Source organism: Petaurus breviceps, unplaced genomic scaffold (genome assembly GCF_028583685.1).
Source record: "Petaurus breviceps papuanus isolate PSGF00001 unplaced genomic scaffold, PetGlider_PUasm1.0 37, whole genome shotgun sequence".
Taxonomy (NCBI): Eukaryota; Metazoa; Chordata; class Mammalia; order Diprotodontia; family Petauridae; genus Petaurus; species Petaurus breviceps.
In genome coordinates this window covers 106,570,259-106,597,174 of record NW_027186296.1, presented here as the reverse complement: position 1 = coordinate 106,597,174, position 26,916 = coordinate 106,570,259, and the positions used below count along the sequence as shown (strand labels likewise).

General features: G+C 40.1%; 1 protein-coding gene across 5 annotated transcripts in view; it reads left to right on the top strand.

Annotated features, from left to right (window-relative positions):
- Positions 1-26,465, top strand: part of CPEB3 (cytoplasmic polyadenylation element binding protein 3) — a 184,166-nt gene extending 157,701 nt beyond the window's left edge. For 4 of the 5 annotated variants that reach the window (XM_069099228.1, XM_069099227.1, XM_069099226.1 and 1 more), the window contains 2 exons: positions 4,445-4,626; positions 24,991-26,465. In XM_069099228.1, coding sequence (XP_068955329.1) covers positions 4,445-4,626; positions 24,991-25,218 — 410 coding nt within the window. In that variant the 3' untranslated portion in view covers positions 25,219-26,465. Of the gene's footprint in view, positions 1-4,444; positions 4,627-24,990 lie in introns of those variants that run through there. The other variant, XM_069099229.1, reaches the window with a different exon arrangement.
- The last annotated feature ends 451 nt before the right edge of the window (positions 26,466-26,916 follow it).

Here is a 26,916-nt window from a genome sequence, read left to right as displayed (position 1 = left end):
AGTAATTTAGTCTATCTCTTTTGTATCCTTGGCATCCTCTATCTTGAAAATGTTCCACATCTGAAATAGAACTAAAGTTTAAGATTTGTGAAACTCTCACTATTCTTGTGTTTAAGATGGTCAGAACCAGTCTACATGAATACCTTTGTGACATTTGGAGAAAAATGTCTTAGAAAAGAAAAGCCCATACCTGGAATGTGAGACCCTGAAAGGTGCTACTGTTTGAAATATCTCTCTCATAAGTTCAGATCTTCTCATTACCTGAAAGTGAGGGTTTGACCATTCTTATGTCTGAGTCATCCTTGGTTTATTATATGCCAGAAGATGGATAGGCTCTGAACCATCAATTACAAGACATCTTTATGTGCTGTGAAAAAGCTACACTTTTTTTTCCCGTGACCTTCTCATTCTCCCTGCCTTCTCCAGCCCTATCCCTCCATTTATGGAACATATCACACTTGGAGAATGTGTAGTTCTTTGCATTGCCTTTGTTCTATTGTTGGAATTTATTTTAATAAAATATTCCGAGTTACCAGTAGAAGATTTGTAAACCAATGTAAGCCAGTTCATTTCTTTACTTGGTCATTGTGTAGTCAGAAACACAACCTACCCAAGAGCCAGAAACCAAATTTAAATGACTAGGGTTCTAATTAGTCTACCGAGAGTCATTTAGGAATCTTTAGCATCATTAGCTAGACTTTAAATGAGTCCTATGTTCTAGATGTGGTGCCCTTGTCATAGGATAGTATATGGCAGAATTAAAATGATGAGATCTACATGATGAAGCTTGGTATCTTAAGTTTTATTTGTCATACACATTCATGGTACATTGGTTCATGAGGTCAAATCTGTGCTTCTTATAAACTCTTATGGTTCAAAAGGTTATTGCAATGACCAAATGGACCATCTGTGGGTAATGTCTCAGGAAAAAGCATAGAAGTAGTGCAAACATTCCCCACATCTACACTAATAACTAGTGTTCCCTCCCTCATGATTACCTCTGATAGTGTGGTCTATAGACTTGCTTATATTTCAGAATTAGGTCTTGAAGATTCTTCTTCAGCAAGTAGGCTTCAACTGGGGATCATTTCATCCGAAGGTGGTAAGACTGCCAGAAGTATAAGCAGTTTGCTATATCTTCAGAATTGGCATCCTTTGCTCAAGAATTTTGTTTGGGCTAAGATATCACAATCATAGTTTTAGGGTATCCTGATCTTGGTTAGTGTCCAGGGGGCATTTGAAATTTGATCTTCTAAATTATTTTCTTTTCCATCTCTTACCTCTTCATCCCACAAAAGTGTGGTCCTTTCCCAACATGAAATAGAAGATTTACTTGAGTATTTCTCATCTTTAAGAATGACTATATCTCTGAGAAATTCATTAAGCAATGTGAGCTAAAGGTGGTTCCATACCTTTAGTGAGCTTTAGGCTACAAAACTAAAAGGTAGGCCTCCTCTGAACTGGCAATAAACAGGGTCAGGAAGGTCCCATGCTTTTAGAACATAACTGAATAGCAACCCTTTGTCCATTTCTCTTGGTCTTCTATGTGGTAGGACACAAGCTATATCCTTGGCTTACAGCCTTCCCCATCAGCACATCTCATAAATTTGTGACTTCAGCTAAGTTGGAAAAGCCAAACCACATCTGTCTAGTATGTAAGTGGCAAAAGATGCCTCATCAGTTTATTTAATATACTTAGCTAGTGTCATATTTACAGAATAAATTCTCAGTAAATTAGTTACTGATCTGAGTAAAGGACCAAACCCCTAAATTTAGGTGATTGTGATTTTTTTTCAAAGGTAATGGTAGATTGTGCTCTTTGGGAACTAGGACATTTAGACTAATTAGATTACAAGTATCAAGAAGCTTCATTCTGTCCTTAATCCCTACCTTTGGAGATTAGCCACCTTTTCTTTTTTGCCAGACCAGTAGTTTTACAACAAGCTCTAAAATAAGTAAATGGCTTCCAGTGGTTTAAGTGCCCAAAGTTTTTTGGTGTCCCAGAAAGACAGGTCAAAGCTCTTTAGTGGAAGTCCTTTCTTATGATGTTTCAAGAAAAGCCTATGTGGGTGTGCATTCCTTCTTCAGAAATAAAATACTTGAAATGCAGCTTCATCAGTTATGGTCTTATCAGACAGCTCTCAGCTTTTGCTTTTCATAGTACAGGGACAGCAAGGGAATAATTGATCCATTTTCAGTAGCTAGATTTATCAAGGCATTTCATATAGATTTATCACACTCCAAAGATATTTTTTTCTGGCCCCATAAGACATCTGTGGTTATTAGCTCACTGGCTAATGCTTCCTTTGAACCTCCTCATACTTGGGAAATGAAATTTATAATGTAGAAGATCTTCTGATTATAGTGACTTCATCCTGAATTGAGCTAATGTGAAGTCTTAGTGATTATTATACCCTTCTCTGAGATATAAGTAGGCATTTAAACTGTCTCCTAGATTCCTTCCTATAGTCAGAATATAATTCCTTCTCATTCTCTTACTCATCAGTCTTTTCCAGACCCACTGGCCTATCCCAGAACACAAGTTCTACTTACCCCATAATCAGATACTCTTTAAAGCCAAGCTTCTAGTATTCTATCAACCCGTTTCTGAGTCCCAGAATCTTCTATCCATTTCACCAAAGGGACTTATTTCTTGACAAATATGAATAATACTTAATTGTACTACCAGGCCCTTGACTATTAGTGGAAGGGTGAGGGACTCTACTGAAGGAGTGTACTGGAATAATACAATCTCATCATTTTAGGGCTAGGAAGACCCTTTAGCTAATTGATATTTTGGAGGCAGAATTAACACAGGTGCAGATTAACAGTGGCATGAATAAATAGTCAACAGGCAGCAAATTTCAATATTTCCATATCATTTAGAATGTTTACAAGGTTCTTGATGATTCTAGTTGCATTTTTTTTAATGAGCATCATTTTTTGGATCTTGCAACCAGATTGGCACCATGTTCATCTTTTGTTGTCTGCTATTCCTTGACTGGCAGTTGTCTCGTCCTTGTGATCATAATAAGATTATTGGATGTGATATTTTCCTACCACCCTCATAGTATTTTATCTGTAGTGCCAATTGGTTGCCAGCCCCCCCTTTTTTCTTTTTTGTCACATTATTCTTGTAAAAATGGGTGTATAACTGATGATATGTTTCATATAATCTGGAGAAGAGGTTTTTTTTTTAATAATGGAGGCTATTTATTAAGCTTTCTGAGGGAAGATCCATTATGACAGGTCTGCACTGTTTTCTTTCTATCTCTGCAAATTGTGTTCTTCCTATCATTTTTGTTAGAGATACAGCAAGGGAGTGATGCAGTATTTGCTACCTTCCCCCACTTTCATCACAATCCCGATCATCAAACACACATATTCCTTTCCAAATGTTCTCCACAGGATTAATGGCACCCTGCTTGTATAGTGCTTTTCGTGTCTGGAGGGTCACTATAGCCTTTCTCTTCATCCTTCCTACTCTTTCTTTGCTTTTTAGGAAGTGGATGGTTGATTCCCTGTAGCACCCATATATGGGGATCCAGCATCCAGTAGTTTTCCCTTCAGAAAATTCAGGTTACCAGTAAGTAAACTACATTCCCCCTCCTAGGTAGAATACCTTGTTCTAAGAACATATTTAGAAAGCAAGTCCTTTTGATTCAACTAATTTAGAAATGCCTCTTCTACAGGGACTTTTTAGAGCAGACAGAGAAGTTGAGCATTGTACCAAACTAGGTATGTTTAGAAGAAATTTGACACCTAGTCTATCTAGGTGGTACCCATCTGTTGATAGTGTAATTCAGACAGTATATCTACACTCCCTATATAAATCTGTTTTAATTTATTATTACTGCATCAGTTTTGTTTGCTACTCAGTTTTCTTTGTGGGAGCTGAATGTGGCTATTTTCAAGTTGGAATAGAATTTTATTCTAAGACAAAATGAAAAAAAAAACCCAAATCTATGTAGAGTGACTAAATTTGAGTATTTAACTCTTTCTATGGCATATTCTCAGGGCAGTAGAATAGAGGGCATGTGAATGGTAATAATGGCTTGCTGTTATATCACCTGGTGGGTCATTCCATTCTCTAGATGTCGCTAGAGATTTTGAAATATTGTGTTTATGTAGAGTTATTAGGTAGACTAAGCAGTAAGAAATTAGAGATGGAAGCATGCTGCTGGGCCATAATTTGGTATTTGGGCTAATATGTTCCCTTCAGTAAGTCTTTCCAGTGTTTTTATTAGTTTCATTTATAAAAATCCCAAAAGATGATGTTCCTACTGCTTTCTGTATATCAGAAGACTGCCTTGGACATTTTTTCCTTCTGTTCTTAATTTTTCTTCTCTTTCATCACGTGACTCCTAAATTCCTCTCCTCCCCCACCCCCAGGCAGATAAGCCTTTAAAATATTTGTTATATAGTCCTGCTTCTTTTCTTGCAGTTGAATTGGCCATGATTATGGACCGTCTTTATGGGGGCGTCTGCTATGCTGGCATTGATACAGACCCAGAACTGAAGTACCCAAAAGGCGCTGGCCGAGTGGCTTTCTCCAATCAGCAGAGTTATATTGCTGCGATCAGTGCACGGTTTGTGCAGCTCCAACACAACGACATTGACAAACGGGTAAGCGGTGTTGGGGGTAGATGGGTTGCAGAAATAACATTGCACAACACAGCAAACTAGAGAAAAAAGCAACTCATGGTAATGCATAAACCCCACACAGTGAGAACACATAAGGTGATATAAACATGCCCAAAGAAAGGAGACCTGCATGCCCTTCACCTGCAAAGTACTGGCTATGCATTAGAGTTCTACTCAGAGGCCTCAGTGGTATGAACTTCTCTGAGTGGTATTGTTTATGATATTACATTTTATGTGAGCTACTTTATTTTTTTAATGTACCTTATATCTATTATCACATTTGATCTTCACAACTCCCAAGGGAGAAAGAATGAGTGATAAGATCTACATTTTTTTAGATAAGAAAACTGAGACTCAGAGTGTTGAGAGTAATGGATCCAGAGTCAGGAAGATCTCAGTTCAGATCTGACCTCAGGCTCTTACTAGCTGTGTGACCCTTAGAAAGTCACTTAACCTCTGTATGCCTCAGTTTCCTTATCTGTGAAATGTGGCTAATAATAGCTCCCACCTTACAGGATTGTCGTGAAGGTCATAACCTCAGTGACTGCTTCTTATTAAAGATGTTACTTTTAGGGTGTTTATTTTTTAAAGTTGTTGTTAAGATGAAAGCCAATGCCTCTTAGGCTAGTTGGACCTTGGTTTCCCACTATGTAAAATGAGGAGATTAGACTAGGTAATCTAAGGTTCCCTCTAGCCATTTTTACTTGCTTTGTAAACCTATGAGTACTATAGAAATCATACTTCTTAGTGGGAATTATTTGTAGACTCACACCTGTTGTGCAGCAGGTACAAGAACCAGATATTTAGCTCTACCAAGAGTGACTTGGCATCTCTCACCAGTGTATTTCGGAGCCTGGTGAAAAGAGGATCCAGCTGAAAAAAAAGATCCAGCGATCATACTTCTCTACCCAGTTTTATTCCTGTTTTTGCTATAAAACGTGAGGAAAAAAAATCCTTTACCTAATAGAGTGTTTAATTATATCTATGTCTCTACAAATGAAGAATGATGGGTGGGAGGTTTCTTTTTCCACTGTCATGACACCCTACTAATTAGAGATTCTAGTGCCAAGCACAGTGTTTCATATGTAATCATATTTTATGAATTGTTTCAATTAAAACATTTATTGAACATCTCCTATACTCAGAGTATTTTGCTACAGAGAAAGTCTAACCCGAGCGTGACTTGGTCCCTGCCCTCACGGTTCTTATAGTCAAGTAGGATAAGACATATTATAGACAAGTAGCTTCCCTCACTTTCTCCTTGACCTATGATTTCATTAGAGTTCAACAGCAGAACTTGACCTTATGTCTTCCCAACTTGAAGTCTGGATCTCTTTTCCAGTACTGCACTAAATAAGAATATCCTACATTTTTAGAAAAGCGCAAAGCAGAGTGGTATGTGAGGTTCGAGGTGGGGGAGAGGGAGGTGGGATCATAGCAAAGCTATGGATGAGGAGGTATTTGACCTGGGCTTTAAGGGATGGGCAGAAGTTCCAGGACAAAGAGAGGAAATGAATGGATAAATGCCAAAATTATGGAGCCGTGGGAAGAGGGATGCTTTGGAGTCAGAGGACTTGAGTTCTCATTCTGTCTCTGTTCACCTCAAGTGATCCTGATCCTACCAGTTGTTCTCAGCCCTGCTCACCAGATTACTTTGTGTGTTTATCTGATGTTCCTTCTCCTCTCCCCTTCCCTTGCCTCTTTTACACTTGCAAGGTGAAATTGCTGGAGCTTTGTCCCAGGCTCATTGAATTCAATTGAAGCTGCTGGGGCTCTGTTCTGTTACATCTTGGGAACAGAAGTGTCAGGTCTGTCACATGTTAGTTCTCTTACATTCACATTATTAGTATTATCTTCAAGAATTTTTGCAGGAATCTTTTTAAGCCATTTGCCAATTTTTTGAGAGTTAGTTTAGCTAAAACTAGACAATGTGATCCATAAGTTCTCTTAACTGGGCACACACAAACTGCAGTGTGTCACGGTATTCTAATAGCAAACAAGTTAGGACATGGCCACCAAGCCCTCTATGTCTTGGAACTCTCCTTCCTCAGCATAGCTCACGTACCCTATGTTACATGTGGCACCTGACATATAGAAAGAGAAGACCAGTCTCAATCCCTATATTAAATATCAATGAAATGTCTTTTATCATTTTAAAATAAGTAAAAAAGGAAGCTTTAGCATTTTCTTTCCATGCCCTCCTACTGGATTATCTTGTAGTACCCTATTGCATATGTGCACCCCACTTTGGAGGATGAAGGTACAATAGTTCCCCTTGTTTTTCCCAGTACCTCCACTTTCACTCCCCTTCAGCACCCCATAAGGATAGTGAGATTCTTACTGTGTCACCCATAACTCTTCCATCTCTATACCCCAGAACTCAGAAACTCCTCATTCTGACTAAAGCCTACTATCCTTCAATCTATCCTGTTGCCTTATCCTTCCTAAACCTCTTCTTCATCCTTACAATTGCTTATTGCCCCTCCACTCTTCCCTGTTCTCCCAATCTGTCACCCTTGCCTTGGCTTCCCTTCCCTAACTTCACAGTCTTGACCTTGTGACTGGCTTCTTCAACCATATTCTTATAAGTTACCTTGCCTTTCTTTCCTCTTTGTCCTAACCCTTTATCAGACTTCAACTCTGGAAAACCCCTACCAGTTACCTGCACTTTCTACCCACCTACTGTTCAACATTCCTGAAGAAAGTTATATAACTATGGTGTCTGGGTTCCCCACAACTATCTTATCTAACCTTAGCTGGGCCCTCCTTTCTGTATAGCATTCTTTTTATTCTTCCATGACTGACTTTCTATATCATTCTCCATGGTGGTCATTGGACCATTTCCCTTCTCAGACTCCTGCGACCTCCTCCCTTTCAACAGAGGACCTTGCCTCCTACTTAGAAGATGAAGGCTTATCCATCAGTAGTTCTCTGTTCTTCTCCACACCATCTCATCCCTTCCCTCCTCCTTTTTCTCTGATAGCCAGATGACTTTTTTTTCTGCCACATGTAGCCACTGTACATATCTCTTTGATTGCCCTGTCTCCTCTGGAAGCTTTCCCCCTCAATCTTTCCCCTCTCTTTCTTTTATAGTCTCTTCTTGTCCATTCTTATTCCTAGTCATATCATGAACCTCTATGGGTTCCTTATCCATACTATTCCCTGATGATCTCATGAGCTTCTGTGGGCTCATTTTTAGCATCTTTATGGCAATGACTCCCAAATATATCTAGCTAGCTAGCTTCAGTCTTTTTCCTGAACTTCAATCCCACATTACCCATTCCCTGCTGGACATCTCTACCTGGGTACGCCACAGGCTTATCTCCCTTAATTTCTATATCTTATCAGTTGCCAAGCCTTATTGATTCTATCTCCACATCATCTCCCTTATCTGTCCCCTTCTCTTTGCTCACCTAACATCTGCCCTCTCAACTCTTACAGCAGCCCTGTAATTGATCTCTTTGACTCTAGTCTCTGCCCAAATCCATCCACACAGCTGCCAATGAATTCCTAAAACACAGATTTAACCTTGTTTCCCCCTCATTTACAGATCTTCAGTGCTTCTCTTTTCACTCTAGAATAAAATACGAACTTCTTAGCTCTCACTGAAAACTCTCCACAATCTATTTCCCACCTGTTTCTCTGGTTTTAGTTCATATTCTTTTCCTTCACACACACACCATGTTCTAGTCCAGTTGACTTGCCAGGTGTTTCCTGAATATGACATTGTATCTCAAGCCTCCTTGCCTTTGTACCAGGTGGTTTAGAATGTGTCCAAGTCTGGAGTGTGCCCATTCCCGACTTCTACCTCGTCATCGAGTCCCTAGATTCCTTCAAAGCATAGCTCAGTTGTTTACATGGGCCCTTTCTTGATTCCTCCTCTCATCCCATTGCCATTTTTAGGGCATTCTCCTTCTACAAATGATTTGGTTTTGCTTTTTAACAAACTTTGTATTTTCCTGCTTGTGCATTTGGGCCATAGACTATAACCTCCTTGAGGTAGGTTCTGTTTGCCTTTTTATTTTTGTTTTCCTATGCCTCGCACAGTGCCTTGGTCATAGTAGATCATTCACAGCTTGAATTGAATGTCCCTCTGTCCCCTTGGACTTGTCTGAAGCAGAGCCCTTTTCCTTCCACATTCTTTTTCCCTATTTCCCCATTCCCCTTCCCAGTTTACCCATTTCAGTCAGTAGTACCCTAGTTCTTCCACGTTTTCAATACTGGAGTCAGTACTCATTCCCATTTGTTCCTTAAAAACCAATCAGTCACTGAGTTTTGTGGTCTCTTCTGTTGCCTGTAGCTGTCCCTTCATTTCAATTCTCACTGGAGTCAAACTAGTCTAGGCACGTGGTATAGTAGAAAGTGCTAACCTGAGAGTCAGAACAACTGGGTTTGAGTCCCTGCTTTGCAGCTTACTCTACGTGAACATAGGCCAAGTCGGGGACCCATAGAGCTCCTTCCAGTCACACATTAATCAGTCTCTCCCCAGATGACTGCAATCCCTCTGTACTTCTCCATACACTGCCCAGTACTCTAAAGTTACCTGTCCTTCATTTGTCATTCTCCTGCTCAGAAACCTTTAGTGACCCCCTATTGCCCTGAGGTTCAAGTTGAAATTTCTCACAGAATCACAGACTTGGAACTAGAACTACCACCCATTCCAACCTGTGCCTCAGTAGTCATCACCTATAAAACGCCCTCCCCAAGTGGTCACCCATCCCTCACTAGCTCCCAAGAGAGCCCTCTCCACTGTTGGTTACTTCCGATGACGGGTTTTCCTAACATTGAGCCTCAGTCGGTCTCTCTACAACTTCTACCCATTGCCCTCTGAAGCTAAGAAGCACAAGTGTAATCCTGCTTCTCCATGTCAGTCTTTCAGCTCCCTTGACTTCCCTGCATGTTCCCTTCTGGAGGCTGAATGCCACCAGCTTCAGCAATTGATCCTTGTGTGCCATAGTCTTCAGGCTCCCTGTCACTTTAGTTGCCAATTTCTGGAGGAACTTCTGGTTAAAGTTTTTCTGAAAAGGCTGCAATCAGGAACAGTCACAGCACTCCACATGGGGTCTAGTCAGCCTGAAAGGCAGTGGAAACATCACCTCACCTGCTTTCAAAAGAGCAACAATCATAGCTCTCATTTATTTACATAGTACTTTAAGGTTTGTGAAACTCTTTACAGAGGTAATCTCATTTGTCTTCACAACCTGGGGTGCTGTAGCAACTATAATCCCCATTTTACAGATGAGAAAACTGATGACAGGAGAGGATGAAGTGGCATGTCCAGGGTCACATGACTATTAAGTGTCAAATAAGAGATTCAAATTCAGGTCTTAGTGACTGCAAATTCAGGATTCTGTTCACTTGGCCGCCTAGCTGCTTACCTGCCTAGATGTTTTACCTGTCTTATGTCACTCACCGAAGGAGAAATAGAACCCTGTACTGCCACCTGCCTGATCACCTCCTTGCCCTGCTCATATGCCTTGCTCTGGGCCTCACCTTTCCCTGGGATGCCTTCCCATCCAAGTCCCAACTCTTCCACAAAGCCCATATTAACCTTATCCTTTCTGCTCTCCTCTAGAATTACTTAAGCTAGCATAGAATTCTGTACCACCAAATGATTATGTAGCTACTTTGTATACATGTCACAGATATACATATGTGAGCATTCCATGTGGATGTCATTTAGATTCTAAATTCTCTACCCTCTACCTTGAGGGTAGAGACCATGACTTACCCTTATATTGTCTTCTTTATTTAACACTAAGCAAAGAAACCTTCATTTCTCTTCCTGGTGGAGATGGAAGACCTTTGCAAAATGTTACATATCGTGTCAAAAGCATTCATTTTTACAGTCAGTTTAGCTTAAGCATTTTTCTTTGTTACAAGGAGGGGGGAAGGTGTGGGTGGATAAGGATGTGACTGTGATATAAAAGAAAAGGCATTTGTGAAATGGAATGGAAAAAAATAAATCAGCAAGCACAGGATGGTGCCCCCAAGAGCCCTTAGTGAATGCTTGTTGAGTTTGTGTTGGGATTGGATTTTTGAGTTCAATTTATAAAATACAGTATATCAAGATTTATATACATTACATATTATACTATATGTGTAAACATAAACATATACACATGTCAGATAAATAATGAAGTGAGTTTTCCATTTTTCAAAACTATCCAGTCCTTAAATAATAAGCTCTCCTAAGCACATTTCATTTAAAATTTGATTTACAAAGCATCAGTTTACACACTGTCTTTCAGGAACACGGGTATTTTATGAAGCAAAACATAGAGAAAGTTCTGGACTTGGAACGAGGAAGAACTGACTTCAAATTTAGCCTCAGACACTTACTAGCAGTGTGTCCCTGGGCAAGTCATTTAAACTCTATCTGCCTCAGTTTTCTTGACTGTGAAATAGGGATAATTGTAGCACTTACCTCCCCGGGTTGTTGTGAGGATAAAATGAGAAGATATTTGTGAAGTGCTCTGCAAACTTTAAAGGACTATATGAATGCTAGCCGTTATTATACTTCCATTTTGTTTCCAATGCTTTATAAGAAAAAATTCTAGTTAATAAATCTTCAGCTAAATTTCTCATTGTCTCTCCTACACTTACTTTGATTTTCACTCACATAATTCAGCCTTTTAAGAAGCTGTTTTTAGTATAATATGGCAGAAATTCAATGGATTGATAACATTTGCCAGGATGAGGAGAGCAGAGCTTTTATGTTCTTAAGGAGTCATGTAGCTGATGCCCTTGTTACAGAGAATTATTGACAGCAAATGAGATAGACAGGATCTATGACTTCAGCTTATATTTACTTGGGGGAGGAAGCAAAGGCATTCGCCACTCAGTAATAGCAAGACTGTGTTATGTATATTTTGAATTTAATGTTTATCCAATTGGTCAATTGAAACTATATTGCCACTGCTTCAAGAGAATAGAGTTAAGTGGAAAGAAGCCCCTGACTGAGAGAGTCCTGAGACAACTAGGAAAAACAGCTCCGCCATGCAAAAGTTTTAGGACCTTGAACAAAGTGCTTACATTCTGTTTTCTCCTCTGTCTAATGGTGATAAAAATAAACCCTCCATCATTCACAGAGCTGTCAAGGTAAAAATGTAATAAATGATGCAAAAGTACTTTGGAAAGTTAAAAGTGCTATTCCGGCAGTTTTATTGTTGCAGTTTTTCAGCCACACTGTTTAATGGCTGCCTTCTGCTTTCATTCAAGACTCTGAGGACATAAGGGAGTTTTACGAACTTGACGCTGATCACTTTTCTTTTCCAAGAGCTAATTGCCAGGGTGCAGTGATTGCGTTTTGGTTTGGGGTTTTTTTTTCCTGTTTTTTTTTTTAACACCACCTATTTCATATGCTCCCAGCTCCTAATAGGGAGAATGAAATAAAGAATGGCATAGTGAACAGATCGCTGGTCTGAAACCCAGAAAACCTATCATCAGGTCACCTAACTGCAACTGCCAAGCAAACCATGTTACCCCAAAGCCTAAGCTTCCTTCTCTTTAAAATGGATGTGATAATATTTGCAATTTTTTAACCTCATGACATTGCTATGAGGAAGGTACTTTTTAAAACCTTAAAACATCACATAAATGGAAAATGTTATTTTTTTTTTTTGGTATTGGCAAAAATATAAGATGACTTCATAATTTGCATTGTAGATAAGAGTTGTTCTCTATGTAAAGGATTTATTTTTTTATCTAGAAAATATTATTTGTACTGACAAGTTTCCTTTGATAGTGAAATAATTCTAAACATGCAAATTAAATGCAAATTTTAGTATCAATTTGACTTTTGCCCCTTTGTCACAAAAGTGAGCCTCCCAAATGGATTCTAAGTAATATCAGACGTCATCAGGGCAAAGTAGGGCATCCATAATTTTCCTAACAGTTCTAATGGTATTTTTAACCATGATGACAGCATATAAGATGTTAAAGCTTTTTCATCTTGTGTTCTTTGTGACCCCAAATAAATGTTTTCCCCTCAGTCTCATAAATCAAGAGAAAGATTTTTCTAATGCAGTACATGAAATCCTCTAAAGGGATAAGCCCTGAATGTAACCATTTTTCATTTTCAGTAAACATTTGTTTACCCTCCTTTCTATAGATAGCTAAACATCAGTAGCAAACAGTGATGCCCTGCTCTCCTGGTTCTCCTCCTGCCCATCTGAGTCTTTTCTGGCTCCTTCTCCATATCCTGCCCTCCTGCCATGGCAATCTATCTTGAACCTGCATTTCTCTTCTTTTTATATCTCTCTCCGCGTGATCTCAGCAGCTTCCCCTGATGTGCCCATCTTCTCTGTGCAGATGAATTCATTCTCCCTGTCTAGCCCTCTTCTCTCTCCTGAGGTTCATTTGGTAATAGTGCCCAGTGCTTGTTGGACAGTTCCAGGTGGCTGTGTGCACAGGCATCTCAAACTCACCATATCTCACGCCCCCTTCTTCCTAACTTTATTTCTGTTGAGGGCACCCCTGAGAGGCAGCAGGATTCTGTGAAAAGGTGGTGGGGAGTGGTCATCTTCCTCCATTTTGCTCCTCTCAGGTTTTAATCTGCCCTTGCCCCTGTCTCTGTGACTTTGGGTGAAGCACTTCACCTCCTTCTGGAACCTTACTGCCTCATCTGTAAACTGAGGGAACTGGACCCGATGACCTCTGGTCTGCGCATTGTCTGAGTTACCCAGGTTTGCTGCCTGGGTTATTGTTGACTCTTCATGATCCTTCACACCGAAGAGTCCCAAAGTTGCCAGGTGTACTTTCTGCATGTGTGACTTCTCTCCAGTCTTCCCTTTCTCTCTCTCTTCTCATGGCCATCACCTGCACTATTAAAATAGCCTTTTAATGGTCTCCATCTTTAGCATCTGCCTACTCCAATCCATCTAGCACATAGCTATCTAAAGCACCAGTCTGACCATGTCACTCCCTTGGTTAAGAAGCTTCATTGGCTCCCTATTGCCTCTAGGGTGGAACAGCAGCTCCTCTGGTGTCCAGAGCTTTTTCACCCCTTCACTGCAGCCTAGCTTTCTAGACTCACTGTGTACCTTTTATTTTAAACAAACTCTTCGTCATTGATGAAATTACTCCTCTGACCTCCCTGACTGCACAGGCAGTCCAGCATGCCTCTTTTCCATCATCCTCACTTCTAGGAATCCCTGCCTCTGTTAGTGTTGCCTCCTGTATGAGACAGCACATGATTTTCCTCCATTTGTTAGATTATCTTCCCTCTCCTCCAACCTCCCCCCTCTAATTACTTTCTGTATAGCTTGTATTTTCTTACCCCAAATAGAATGTGAGTTTCCTGGGGATATCTTTATTTTTGTCTTTGCATTCCTGGCATCTAGTGCCTCAGGATCATAAGGTAATAGATTTCGAGTGAAACAGGGCCCATCTCATCTATGCCCCTGTTTTATAGATGAGGAAACTGAGCCGAGAGGAAAAATGACTTGCCCAGGATCATAGAGCTACCAAGAGTCTGAGTCAGAATTCAGGCTTGGGTCTTCCTGACTCCAAGCCCAGTACTCTGTCCATGTCCACCCAACTGCCTGTATTTGTCCCTAAGGGTTGAATAATTACTTATTGAGTTGTTTTGATGCTCAGTTGCTCTAGGTCCCAGGGGCAGATAGAAGGGTAAGATTGGTGAGGACAATAGGACACTCAGTAAGGAGAGCAGAATCTCTGTGTAGGTTAGAAGGAGGGCCCATTCATTGGCAGAAGTTTCAAGGAAGCAGATTTTGACTGGTATGAGCAGAAGGAATCTGGAATGGACTAATTGGGCGTGGGGTCTCTACTGTGTATTTCTTTTTCCTGGAGCACTTTAGTCAGAGAGGCTTGATTACCATTTCTCAGAGATGTTACAGGAAAAGATTCATGATTTGGGTAAGGGTTAGACTCGATCTTTTCCATTCTCTCCTTCAAAAACCTAATTTGAGCAACTCTTCCAGCCTCCTCTTCTTCCCTTCAAAGTTCCCTCTCTACCATTCTAAACTTCTGTGCCCTGTCCCCAGGCCTCTGAGAATACTCAGAGGCAAAGTAAGGACTTTGGTGCTTAGATCTCTTCTCATGAGAGGTCAGTGAACTAAACAAAAAGCTGTTGCCATCTCTCTGATTAGCTGTCACTTTGGTGGCACGATAGGATGCTTCTGGAGCCAGAAGTCTACCAAGGAATCCAGCTGGATTCTGGATCCTGTGCCCTCCTGCCATTCTTAGTGACAAGTGCAAGGTTAGTCCAGCCAACAGATGAGGGAAGACTTGCTTAGATCTATTATGATGTCATCTTTTAAATTTAAGTCTTATTACTGCCTCTTTTTAAATCACAATCATTTATTGGTATTTCGTACCTTGCTGAACCTTCCTCTTTAATAAAGAAAATGAGTTTAAAAACTGATGTCTGAGGGTCTTTGCAATGTTACTATCATCTTCCACTTCACCAAGGGGATAGAAGTGTGTTTTATCATCTTTTTACAATTATTGTCTATTTATTTTAACATTCATTAAAAAAATTGGGGGGGGGCGGCTAAGGTGGCTCAGTGAATAGAGTGCTGACCCTGGAGTCAGGAGGACCTGAGTTCAAATTCGGCCTCAGACACTTAACACAAAATTAGCCATGTGACCTTGGGCAAGTCACTCAACCCCAATTGCCCTCCACAAAAAGCAAAAAAAAAATTTTTTTTGAGTTCCCAATTCTTTCCCTCACTCCAACCCCTCTCCTTTCCATTGAGAAGGTAAACAATATGATTTCTGATTATACATGTGAAGTCATGTAAAACATATGTCCATATTAGCCATGTCACAAAAAAGCAAGAAAATCTAAGTGAAAAAGTATGCTAAGTCTTTCACAGTTGGTCATGTTAACACTATTGCTGCTCTCCTGGTTCTCTTCCTGGTTCTGCTCACTTGACTTTGCATTACTTCATATAAGTCTTCTCATGTTTTTCTGAAGACAACCTGCTTGTCATTCTTATGGTATTATATCACATTCATATACCACAACTTGTTCAGCCATTCCCCAATTGATGGGTATTTCTTCAATTTCCAATTCTTCACCACCACAAAAAAGGCTGCTATAAATATATTTGTACATATAGGTCCTTTTCCTTTTCCTTCGATCTCTTTGGGATACAGACCTACTAGTGGTATTGCAGAGTCAAAGGGTGTGCAGTTTTATAGTCCTTTGGGCATAGTTTCAACCTGTTCTCCAGTTACCTGTTCTCCAGGACCAAGATTAATTGTTCCAATTTATCTGAGTTTGGTTGCCTTTTGGTATTACTTTCATTTGCTTTATTGTAGTCATTGCTTATATTGTTCTCTTGTTTCTGCCTGCTTTACTCTGTATCAAGTCATATGAGTCTGCCCATATTTTTCTGAATTCTTCACATTCACCGTTTCTTATGGTGCAGTGATATTCCATTACTTTCACATACCTCAGTGTGTTCTTCCCTAACTGAGAGGAACCCACCTTGATTCTAGGCTTTTTGCTACCATAAAATGTGCTGCTATTAATATAATACATGGAATCTTCTTTCTGTGTTTGACCTCCATGGAAACATAGTGGCATCAGGTTAATTAAATATCCTATTATATCTTGAAAAGTTTCAGTCATAGTAGTACCAAGATTCCTTGACAAAAATTTTTTACCTCTCTTTCTTTTTTTAATTTGAAATTCAGAGAACCAAGAAGAGGCAGGTGGTATTAGTCACTTCAGTAACTAATGCAGAATGAAGGGAAACTCTGAGGTGACAGGGTTGGATTGGGGGTGTGAAATGACAAGAGGGCTGCCTTCCCTAGAGCAGATTCGGGTTTCATCTGAGAAGGCAGCATAGTGTATGAAAAGAACATTAGATATAAAATCAGGAGACCAGATGAGGAGAGTGAGGCCCAGAGAGGTTATATCTTGGCCAGGGTCACACAACTAGTGTGGTATAATTGAATTCAGGTCTCCCAGCACATCTTCTGCATCCCTTAACGGCATTGTTTGCGATTTGCAAACGAGAAAAATGGTTTTCAAAAAAAACTCATGTTATGGTAAAAAGAGAAACTGAAATTAAAATCACCTCTCCTAATGACTTTTTAAATTACCCTAAATCTTGTGTCAGAAAATGTCAGAGTGGGTCTACTGAGAGTTTAGACCAGTGATATTGGAGGTATTATGTTGGGCCTGCTGGGTCTGGAAAACCCTGCCAATTTTGTGAAGTGAAAGCTATTTTGTGAGGTTTTCTTTAATTTTCTAAACATCTCATGTGTTTCCTAAATATCAGGATTCCTGTTTAGTCTTTTTCAAATCAACATAGCTTGGTGCTTTGGGTTATCTTGAAACTTGTCTCTTTAGGACTTTTTAGGGCATAAAATTCATAGTGTTAATGATCTCTAAACCTTTTTTTTTTTCCATTTTCGTTCAGGAAACACACCTGTAACCCATTGTGTCAAGACTCAATAGGGTCAGATCTTGGAAGAGTGCCTTAAATGTCATTACTTAACAGCTGAAAAGTTAACTGCCATGCTGTGTGGTCCCATTAGCTAGTTGGTTAAGGGAATTTCTCTTATAGGAGTCCACAGATCAGTGGGCACAACTGAGTTAGACTTGGCCAACTTGTCAACTCTGGGTTGGGTCAGGGAGCTATTAGTAGAGGACAAGGAAGAATACAGGCAATAGTTTCTAAATGATCAAAGCTTTGGAGAATCAGATTAAGCCATACAGTTAGCTGCATTATACTTTTTGTATTTTAACTTCCTCATCTAGAACAAACTTCCTGTCCCCGAAAAACTAGGTGGCTTCTTAATCATTGTTTCCCACACAGAGGCAGGTTGTGTTTCATTTGCATTGGATATTCACATTATCCATGGCTAGGTAGTACAGCAGATAGAGTGATAGGTCTGGAATCAGAAAGACCTAAGTTAACATCCAGTCTCAGAGACTTGCTAGCTATGTGACCCTGGGCAAGTCACTTACCCTATGCCTGCATCCGTTTCCTCCATTGTTAAATAAGGAGAATAATAGTATCTACCTCCCAAGATTGTTGTGAGGATGAAATGAGATATTTGTCAAATAGCACAGGACTGACACATAATAGGTACTTAATGAATGCTTGTAAACTTCCTTCCTTCCTAATGACAGAATGGTGTAAGAGAATCTCATTCCCTTATGTTTTCACAAAGGTAAACTAGAGGAAAATACCAGGGAGTAAGGAGAGTTGGTGATTTAGCTTTGCTACCAGAACTTTTTCAAGTAGGAAACAAGAGAGAGACCAGCTGGGGGAGGCAGCAGGGAGGATGCAGCCAGTGAGGCCCAGCAATGCAAGGCTGGCATTGAGCTAACTATATGATGTGAATGTGTTAGCTGTAGAGGTTTCCATTTAATTGATGAGTCAAGTGACAAACTTGCAGTTAAGTGTGATGATGGTTCATCACCCGACTAGGACTAGACACTATAATTTTTTTTAAAGTTGGTATCAAATGTTAAAAAAAAGTTTATCAGTTTTCTAAGGCTTGTATTTAAGAAACCACTTCTTGCAGTTCAGACTCTATTTGCATTAGGAAGTCAGTTTTGCTTGACTGCAGTGTTTGTTTTTTAATTTCCACCCACTGTAACATGTCCTAAATGCTGTTTGCTGTATATGGTCACAACTCTCTCTGGACAGCAGGCTGTTGTCCACCCACTACAGACGTATGTAGGCTTCAATGTCTCAGTGCCATTACTGAACCACTCTTACCTAACCACCAATAATGAATAGCTGAGAGTCTGGTCTGTCTTTATATAAGGAGCAGACAGTAACCCACATTTCAACTGGACATCATCAGTAAACTTTTGTCTCAGTAGCCTTGGGAGCTACAAGAGCCCAGGAGTATAGAAATAATAGGTGGTGGTGCAGTAGATGGAGTGCTGGGCCTGGAGTCAAGAATACCTGAGTTCAGGGGCGGCCAGGTGGCTCAGCGAGTAAGAGCACCTGCTCCAGTGTTGGGATGACCTGCAGATCCAATCCCGGGCTCAGACACTCAGCACCACACCCAGAAATAACTGGCCGTGTAACCTTGAGCAAGTTACTTAACCCCGATTGCTTAAAAAAAAAAAAAAAGAATACCTGAGTTCAAATATGGCCTCAGACACTCACTAGCTGTGTGACCCTGAGCAAGTCACTTAACCTCTGTCTCATTTTCTTCAACTGTAAAAATGGGGATTTTACTACCTAACCTCTCAGGGTTATTGTGAGGATCAAATTATATGATATTTATAAAAGGTTCTTAGCATAGTACCTGACACATAGTAGGTACCACAGAAAGCTTATTTCCTCCCCTTCCCTTCCTTTTATCTCTTTCTGCCTCAGTAAAATGGAGGTGATAATAGTACCTACCTATAGCAGGGTCGTAATGAAGATCAGATAAGGTTTTATCTGTTGTTTGTTCTAATCTTTCAGTCATTTGACTTTGTTGTTGTCTCATTGAAACTTTGATTTTTGTTTGCTCCATTATGTTTTTCAGGGAATTCACACCTTGAACCATGTTTTCTACCTTCTGTTCTAAGCAGTTTATTTTCTGTTTATTCCCATTTTTTCCTGAATAATCACTTTTCATTTTTCAATCTCTTGCTTCATTTCTTCAATCTACTTGTTTTGTTTTTTTTTTGCTTCAGTCCTGGTTTCCAGATCAATGTTTTTATCTTGTTTTTCCCCTGAGGTCTTAATTATACTTTTTTTTTCCTTTTGGGTTTATTTCATGGGCTTCTGTTAATCCTTGGTATTTCTTCATTGGGAGAGGAATTTTCTTCTATTTGCTCCTGTCACCAGTTTGAGTTTCTGGCTTGGAACTAGGCTATGCTTCTTTCTACACTCTTGGATGAGTTTCCTAGGCCTCAGCTATTTCCATACCAGGCCTTCTACTGTCAGACTGTCATCCTCTTCTGTCTTTGACCTGAACCATGGATTCTGCCCTTGGGTCCCCAGACTCTCATAGCTAAGCTTTTTACTGTGTCTTGACCAGATGGAGGCCCCTGTACCAGGTCTCATCTCTGCCACGCTTTTCTGTCTTATCTTTCCCCATTAGAGTATAAGTTCCTTGAGGCTATAAATTGTCTTGTTTGCATTTGTGTCTCTAGCACTTGTTAGTATGCACTTAATTTCTGTCTTTGTCGTCTCTTATCATGTATATGTCACTCTGTCATCTGTGTTTTCTCTGTCTGTCTGTCTCTCCTTCTTTTCTCCTTCCCTTCCTCTAGTTTCATCTCCCTCCCTCTCTCCCTCTTGTTCTCTTGTGGTCTTAATGTTGTTGCTACTGCCATGACATGACTGGATTTGGCTCCTCTCCCTTCTAGGAACTCTGTAGTTTCAGCTTAGAACAAGGCATTGGGTCTAGGTTTTTGCCCTCTACTTCACTCCTTGGCTTCCTCCTCCATTGCCTGGTATCACAACATGGATGCTGGTTTTGGCCTATTCTCCATCTCTATCTCCTTGTCACCAACTAGGGATTGGTTTTGTTTGACAAGCCCTGAAAGGACATTAAAAAGTCCTGACGTGGTTAAACTAGGCACCTCTGCATCTTCCCTAGTCTTTAAATACTCATCTACCAGAACCTGCCTTTTTCCTATCCTGCAGCTTGGACAGGCCAAGGCTAGGACCCTCTTGGCTTTGGGACCCATTTAATGGAGATCTTGCTGGCTCTCAAGTCCCCAGAATCCCCCCAGGCAGAGCACCTGCAGGTTTCTGGTGCCTTGTGTAGTGTTTAACTAGATGGAGGAGTTTACTGGTTCTTTCCTTTCGTTTTCTTTGAATTGCTTCATTGGTTGCTCTTTTACATCATTGCTGGGGATGTTTTTGTGGGCAATGGGCTTGGTTAGAACCTTTAATATCAACATTTTTGCTGAAAATTCCCCAGTTTCATGATTTAACCTCATCTCTGACTTCCCATGCTTCCTTCTTTGATATTTTAAAAATAGTGTTGCCCAGTGGTGATTTAATTTTGATGGGAGGAGAGAGTGGACAGGTAGCTAAAACCTTAGAAACTATAGAGTCAGACTGTCTGTGAACCAAGTCACCATAACCCCAAAGATCTTTCTCCCTTAAAGGGAATAGTTTACAAAATAAACTAATAAAATAGAGAGGAGGCTGATTATTGGAAAGTAAAGTGAAATAATAATCAAAATACTGGAATAGTACTTTTTAAAGAAAAAATTGAATAAATAAGCAGTGTCCTACAATGTATACCAAAGTCTGTAATAAATCTATGCAGGAAAAAAATGACATTACTCAGACATCCCTCAGACACTTTCAAAGAGTGAGAGCTCACATGGTGTCACATATGGGAAACATGTTCCTAAATTACTTGTGAGGGAAATAAAAAAAAATGTTTTTTCCTGTTCAGCAGTCTAAACTTTGATGAGAGATGTGAAGTAAAGACCTAGTACTGAGGCAAGAGGTATGCAGCCTTGTATCTGCTACTGGAGCTGGATTCCAAGGGAATGTGAAGCAAGACAAGATGATGTTTGTTCTTAGAGAAGCTATATCCTTTCCTAGGAGAAAGGTAGGGCCAGGGAACCCTCAGAATTGTGGAGGCTGAACTGCAGTGATCAGCCAGGTAGGCCCTAGGAAGGTAGCAGTGAAAACCTGGTCCTTACCTTCATTGATTACAGTTTAGCAAGAGTAGGACCCATATACAAAGATGTGACACAGCTTAGTAAATATGTGAATCCCATAGGTTAGACTAGTTTGAAAGGTACCAAGTACTATGTGATTTCTGAGGAAGGAAAGAAAACTTCATGAAGGTGGTGCATTTGAGGTTGAGAAGATTTCTCTGGTTCATACAAGAGCATCAATCACAGAGAAGAAGATTGCGTATTTATTTTTTAGAGCTTTCCAAAAGAGGAGTGAATGGGTTGCATCAGGAGATAGTAGGTTCCTTCTCACTAGAGGGGACTTCAAGTATAATTCAGTCAGCCATTAAACATTTATGAAGTACTTCCTGTTTTAGGCACTATGCCAAGTGCTGGGGATACAAATACTACAGGAATGGCAATAATACCACCTTACTTCCCAGGGTTATTGTGAGGGTCAAATGATAGAATGTTTGTAAAATGTTCTTAGCACAGTGTAGGCACTATAGAAAGCTCATTCCTTTCCCTTCCCTCCACTTCATCTTTTTCTTCCACATTTTCTCATCAGTAAAATGGAGCTAATAGTATCTACCTCTGAGGGTTGTCATGCAGATCAAATAAGATTTTATTTGTTCTAAACTTTCAGTCTTTTTACTTCGTTCTAATTTTTTTTGTTGTTGTCTCGTTGAAATGTTGAGTTCTGTTTGCTCCTTTTCAGGGTATCCACATCTCGCCTCATGTTTTCTGCCTTCTGTTCTAATTAATTTATTCTCATTCCCATTTTTTCCTGAATAACCACATTTCATTTTTTTCATCTATTGCTTGATTTCTTCCATATGCTTGTGGAGTCCTGGTTTGGGGACCAGTGTTTTTGTCTTGTTTTTCCCCTGAGTTTTTAATCGTGCTTCTGATGGGGAATGACAGTACACAAGAGAAGCTGAAAAGTAGGGCTGGGCAGGGTGGGGAAGAAAGAGTTAAAGGGAAGGTACCTGACTGGGGACATGGGGGAAAGTAGTGAAGCCAGGTAAGAAATGAGATGTTCTGAACTGAGCTTCCTCCTAAAATGAAGATTTTGGAGTTCATGCCTCCACCCTCTGATCAGAGGTGTGGTATCAAGGCTGATAGGATCTTTCAGGATGATGAGCTTTTCCCCAATAATGAGCTTCTTGAGGCTTGGTAGAAAAATCAGTCAGAGAAGGCTTAAAGTAATGCAGCCTGGTGAGAAATAAGTTGATGTATGAGCTGAGCTGTCTCCTTAAACGGAGACTCTGGAGTTCATGCTCTAGCCTCCGATCAGAGAGGCCAAGGACAGTGATGAAATGGAGTCCTAAAGCTGATGGAAGCTTGCAGGATGATGAGATTTTCCCAGTAATTCCTGGGGCATGGTGAAGTCAGAAAAATGGAAACCATGTGAGAACTTGTTAGAGATGTTTTAGAGGAGACTCTTGGTCAGGTAGAAGTTGGATAAGATAATGCTGAAGTCTCTCCCCAACACTGAGACCCAGTGATTCTGAAATAAAAGATTTTTGAACCACTCAGAGCCCTTTAAAGTTCTATGTGCACAAAGCCAGAAAACTAAACTATCCACAGGGGAAAAAAAGAGACATTGGATCATTGTAATTATGCCTGAAATGGGATAACTAACTACTACTTTTGCTTATGGGATCTTTAATTTTAGATCCAAACAATCTAGCTAAAGGTAGAGAATAAGCTACACTGATTCCCAGGAGGATTCATTTATCCTTGGGTTATTTAAATGGGTAAATATTTAAAAGTCTCCATGCTCAGCTCTGTGTTAGCATGTTCGTGGAGTTCACAATCTCATTGAACAAAAAAGGTAAGAAGTAACGCCAAGGCATTAGGTTGTAGATGTCAAATGGAGGTTCTAGATGAGACATGCTACAGGAGTTCAAAGGAGGCACTGATCAGTGGGTGGGAGTTAGAGAAACGTTGCAAAAAGGAAAGAAGCAAGATTGGACTTGAGCCCTGAAGGATGTTTGAGTAGGTATGATGCGGTGAACCCTACCTACCATGTTATTGGAGGGGTGAGACTATGTTGATAATAAATTTTTATTTTAAGTTTTGTTATCATATATAATCATCAGGATCTATTCCCCCACCCCCAAGGAAAAAAAAGAACTTCAAATAGGATTTAATGACTCTGAAGTGGGAAAGTGATGATATTTTTAGCCAAGGATGAGAAAAATTTCTCTTTGCCCAAACTGTAGTGGGAAGATTAGGAGCAAATTCACGTAAGAGCACATGTTTGGAATCAGCCATCCACGTAAGCTAGAAAAATTACACTATGAAGAACATGGCTACATAAACCCAAGCCAAGCCCATTGGCACATGGCACAGCCACAAGACCCAAGGCCTACTACACATTACAGGTTGAAAATGAGAATCTTTACATTAAGGACTGGATCAGTCAGCAGATATTGGCCATGGAAGGTCAGGAAGCATTTATAATGTGCCTACTCTTTGAGTGGCACTGGGTTACCTTAGAAAAACCAGGCAGGGCAGAAGTAGTGAGAGCATGAGCGTCCTTAAAAGTGGCCAGAGCATAAATAAGGATTCAGCAAGTGCCAAGGCTTCAAATCCTGTGAGCCATAGCTTTTAAGGCCAACTCAAGCAGAGTTCATCGCCACTAGAAGGCCGTCTAGGCCCGCCAAAATGCCTTTTCCTGAGGATGACATAGAGAGAATAGAAATAGCTCGATCATTTATGTAGCGTTTTCTGATTACCAAAAGCATTACACGTGTTATCTCATTTAAGTCTTATACCAGCCTTGTAAGAGAAGTGCCATCATCCCCTTTTTAAAGATGAGGAAATTGAGACTCAGTCTAATGGCTCACCCATGGTTACTCAACCAGTACATAGCCAAACTGGGACTAGAGCTGAAACATTTTCAGCAAGGAATGACTAAAGTTTCAAGCCATTATGGTGTAAGACTTGTAAGTCTTGTAAGACCAAGAAAGGTGTGGGTGGGATGAACACAGACTGGTTTTACTGAATCCTGATTGACTAAAATTAGAAGTATAACTTTACACAGCTGGTGAAACCTATAAGGATTTTTTATCCCAAAAGAATAGTGGATTATTTTACTATATTCAAGAAGGATTTCAATCATTCAGCCAGTTATTGGTGGTTCAGTGGATTGTTTGACTATATTTGAGAAGTATTTCAGTTAGTCAATCACCTGGGTGCCAAGGTGGTATAGGTGGCAATTAGATGGTGTAGTGGATAGAGCATCGAACCTTGAGTCAAGGAGGCTTGGTTTCAAATCCAGCCTCAGACACTTAGCTGTATGACCCTGGGCAAGTCACCTAACCTATGTTTGACTCATTTTCCTCATCTGTAAAATGGATCAAATGAGACATTTATTGTATAGCACTCAGCATTGTGCCTGGCATGTGAGTACTATAAAAATGTTAGCTATTATATATATATATATATATGTTATATATAATATTATACTATAAGTATTTATTTAAGCACTTACTATGTGCTAAGTACTGACTCCTCCCCCCCAAAAAAGAAAGACAGAAACCACCCCCTGCCCTCCAAGAGCTCATAGCCTAGCTGACTTGTAGTCAGGGATTGTTTCATTTTTGTCTTAGTGTATCCAGCATGGTATCAGTGAAATGGAGTTGCCTGTGGCCTCTGAAGGGGAGACAGTGTCACTTGAAGGAACATCACATGGCTGGGATGTCTTGAACCCGAGACCCTCGGTGCAAACTGACTCTCCCTTTCCTTCTCTGTGCCAGGTGGAAGTGAAGCCATACGTCCTGGATGATCAGATGTGCGATGAATGCCAGGGCACTCGCTGCGGTGGCAAGTTTGCTCCCTTCTTTTGTGCCAACGTCACCTGTTTGCAGTATTACTGTGAATACTGTTGGGCCAGCATCCACTCCCGAGCTGGGCGGGAGTTCCACAAGCCACTGGTGAAGGAGGGGGGAGACCGCCCCCGCCACGTCCCCTTCCGCTGGAGCTGAGGCCAGCGCCTCGCTCAGCCACGAGTACAGGAGTAGAGAGCTTGGAGGGAAACGAGCGGCTGCCTCTGGGCTTAGAGTGCTCTGGAAATCTGTGCATTCGTTCTCAACTTTAAAGAAGAAATGGGTCTTTTTTTATTATTATTATTTACAGTCATATTACTGAACTCAGTGTCCGGTATAATGCAAACCTGCAGAGTGTAACTGTCCTGGCTCGCACTTTGACTCCCCCATTGTCGCTTGGTACCTTAATTCTCACCCAAGACTTGTCACTAGTGACAGTTTGTAGACTGCCATTCTGATCAGCCTCCACTAGGCCGATGTTTGTGATGACAATTTTCTTTTGTAGGATTCTAATTGTTTTTATTTTTTAAACCAGAGCATGCACTTATTTTCAGAAACTTTAGAGTTGCCCCTAGAAAACAACTCACCAAAGGTAATCCTCATGAAGTAGGTGGCAGATGTAGCAACAACTTCACTGATGTTCAGCAATCCTTGGTTTGGGTCATTTAGAGTAAAAATAACCCTTCAAGAAAAATAAGCCTCCATTTCGACTTGTAAGGATGTTACCTCATAAGCTGTAGTTTTGGGATTTTTTTTCCCCCTTTCCATCTTTTTTTTTTTTTAATTTTTGTTCTGCTGAGGATTTTGGTTAGGTCTTTTAGTGTTAGATAAATGTATGCTGCAATAGCTTTTGCTGCTATTAAAATGGTATTGTTAATACCATAATACTCTATTCAAGCTAGGGTATCGATTGAATGAAACAAACCCACACCACACATCCTGTGAGTTAGAAATAGCGACCACTGATGGAAGGAGAGATCCGCACACACAGGAAGCTTCCAAGGAGGGTCAATACTTTTGACTGCATGTTTACTTAATCAGGTTGCTGCATGCAATAAATTTTATATCTAACGTTTAGTATAAATCTTGCCCACGGTGCACAAATTAAGAATCTACATAGGCTACAAAATACTCATTTAAAAAGACAAAACACAACCACCATGGTTTGGGGGTGTTTTTTTTTCCTTTTTTTTTTTTTCTCCAAAGAATTGGTTGTCGACTGGAGGAAAGCATGCCTCAGTAAAGGAATACTTAATGAAATTAAGAACAGCCCCTAACAGAATGACCTATATCACAACTACTATTAAACCTAGATGTAGGATATTCTTAAAGCAAATTTGTGGATGGTAGATGAAGTACTTTGCGGTGCTCTGTTTTATATATATATATATATATATATATATATATATATACATATATATAAATATATATAGATTGTGCAATTTATTTTATATAGTAAAGTGATTATGTCTAACTGTGATCAACCTTAACTGTGTCAGACATTAACAAATTGGACAGTTCATAACTGGTATATTAATGAAAACATGAGCTCTTAGTTACAATCTCCTAATGCTTGTACCATTTTACATAGCTTCAGACCTTTGTCCAGAAAACCAAAGAGCTCATATTAACTTACATACACTAGGAACATATATATATATATACAGTCTATAGAGCTAAATTGTCAGATCGACAAACTAGGCACATTTTCAGAAAGTTGGGGAAAAGGTGATGCTAAAGAAATGTCTGCACAGAGGAAGGCGGCATTGGAGGAGATGGGTTTCTGGCTGTGAAATTCACTTCTTACTTCCCCGAACAGATCCTGCAAAGCTTGAATCCAATTCAGACCTGCTAACA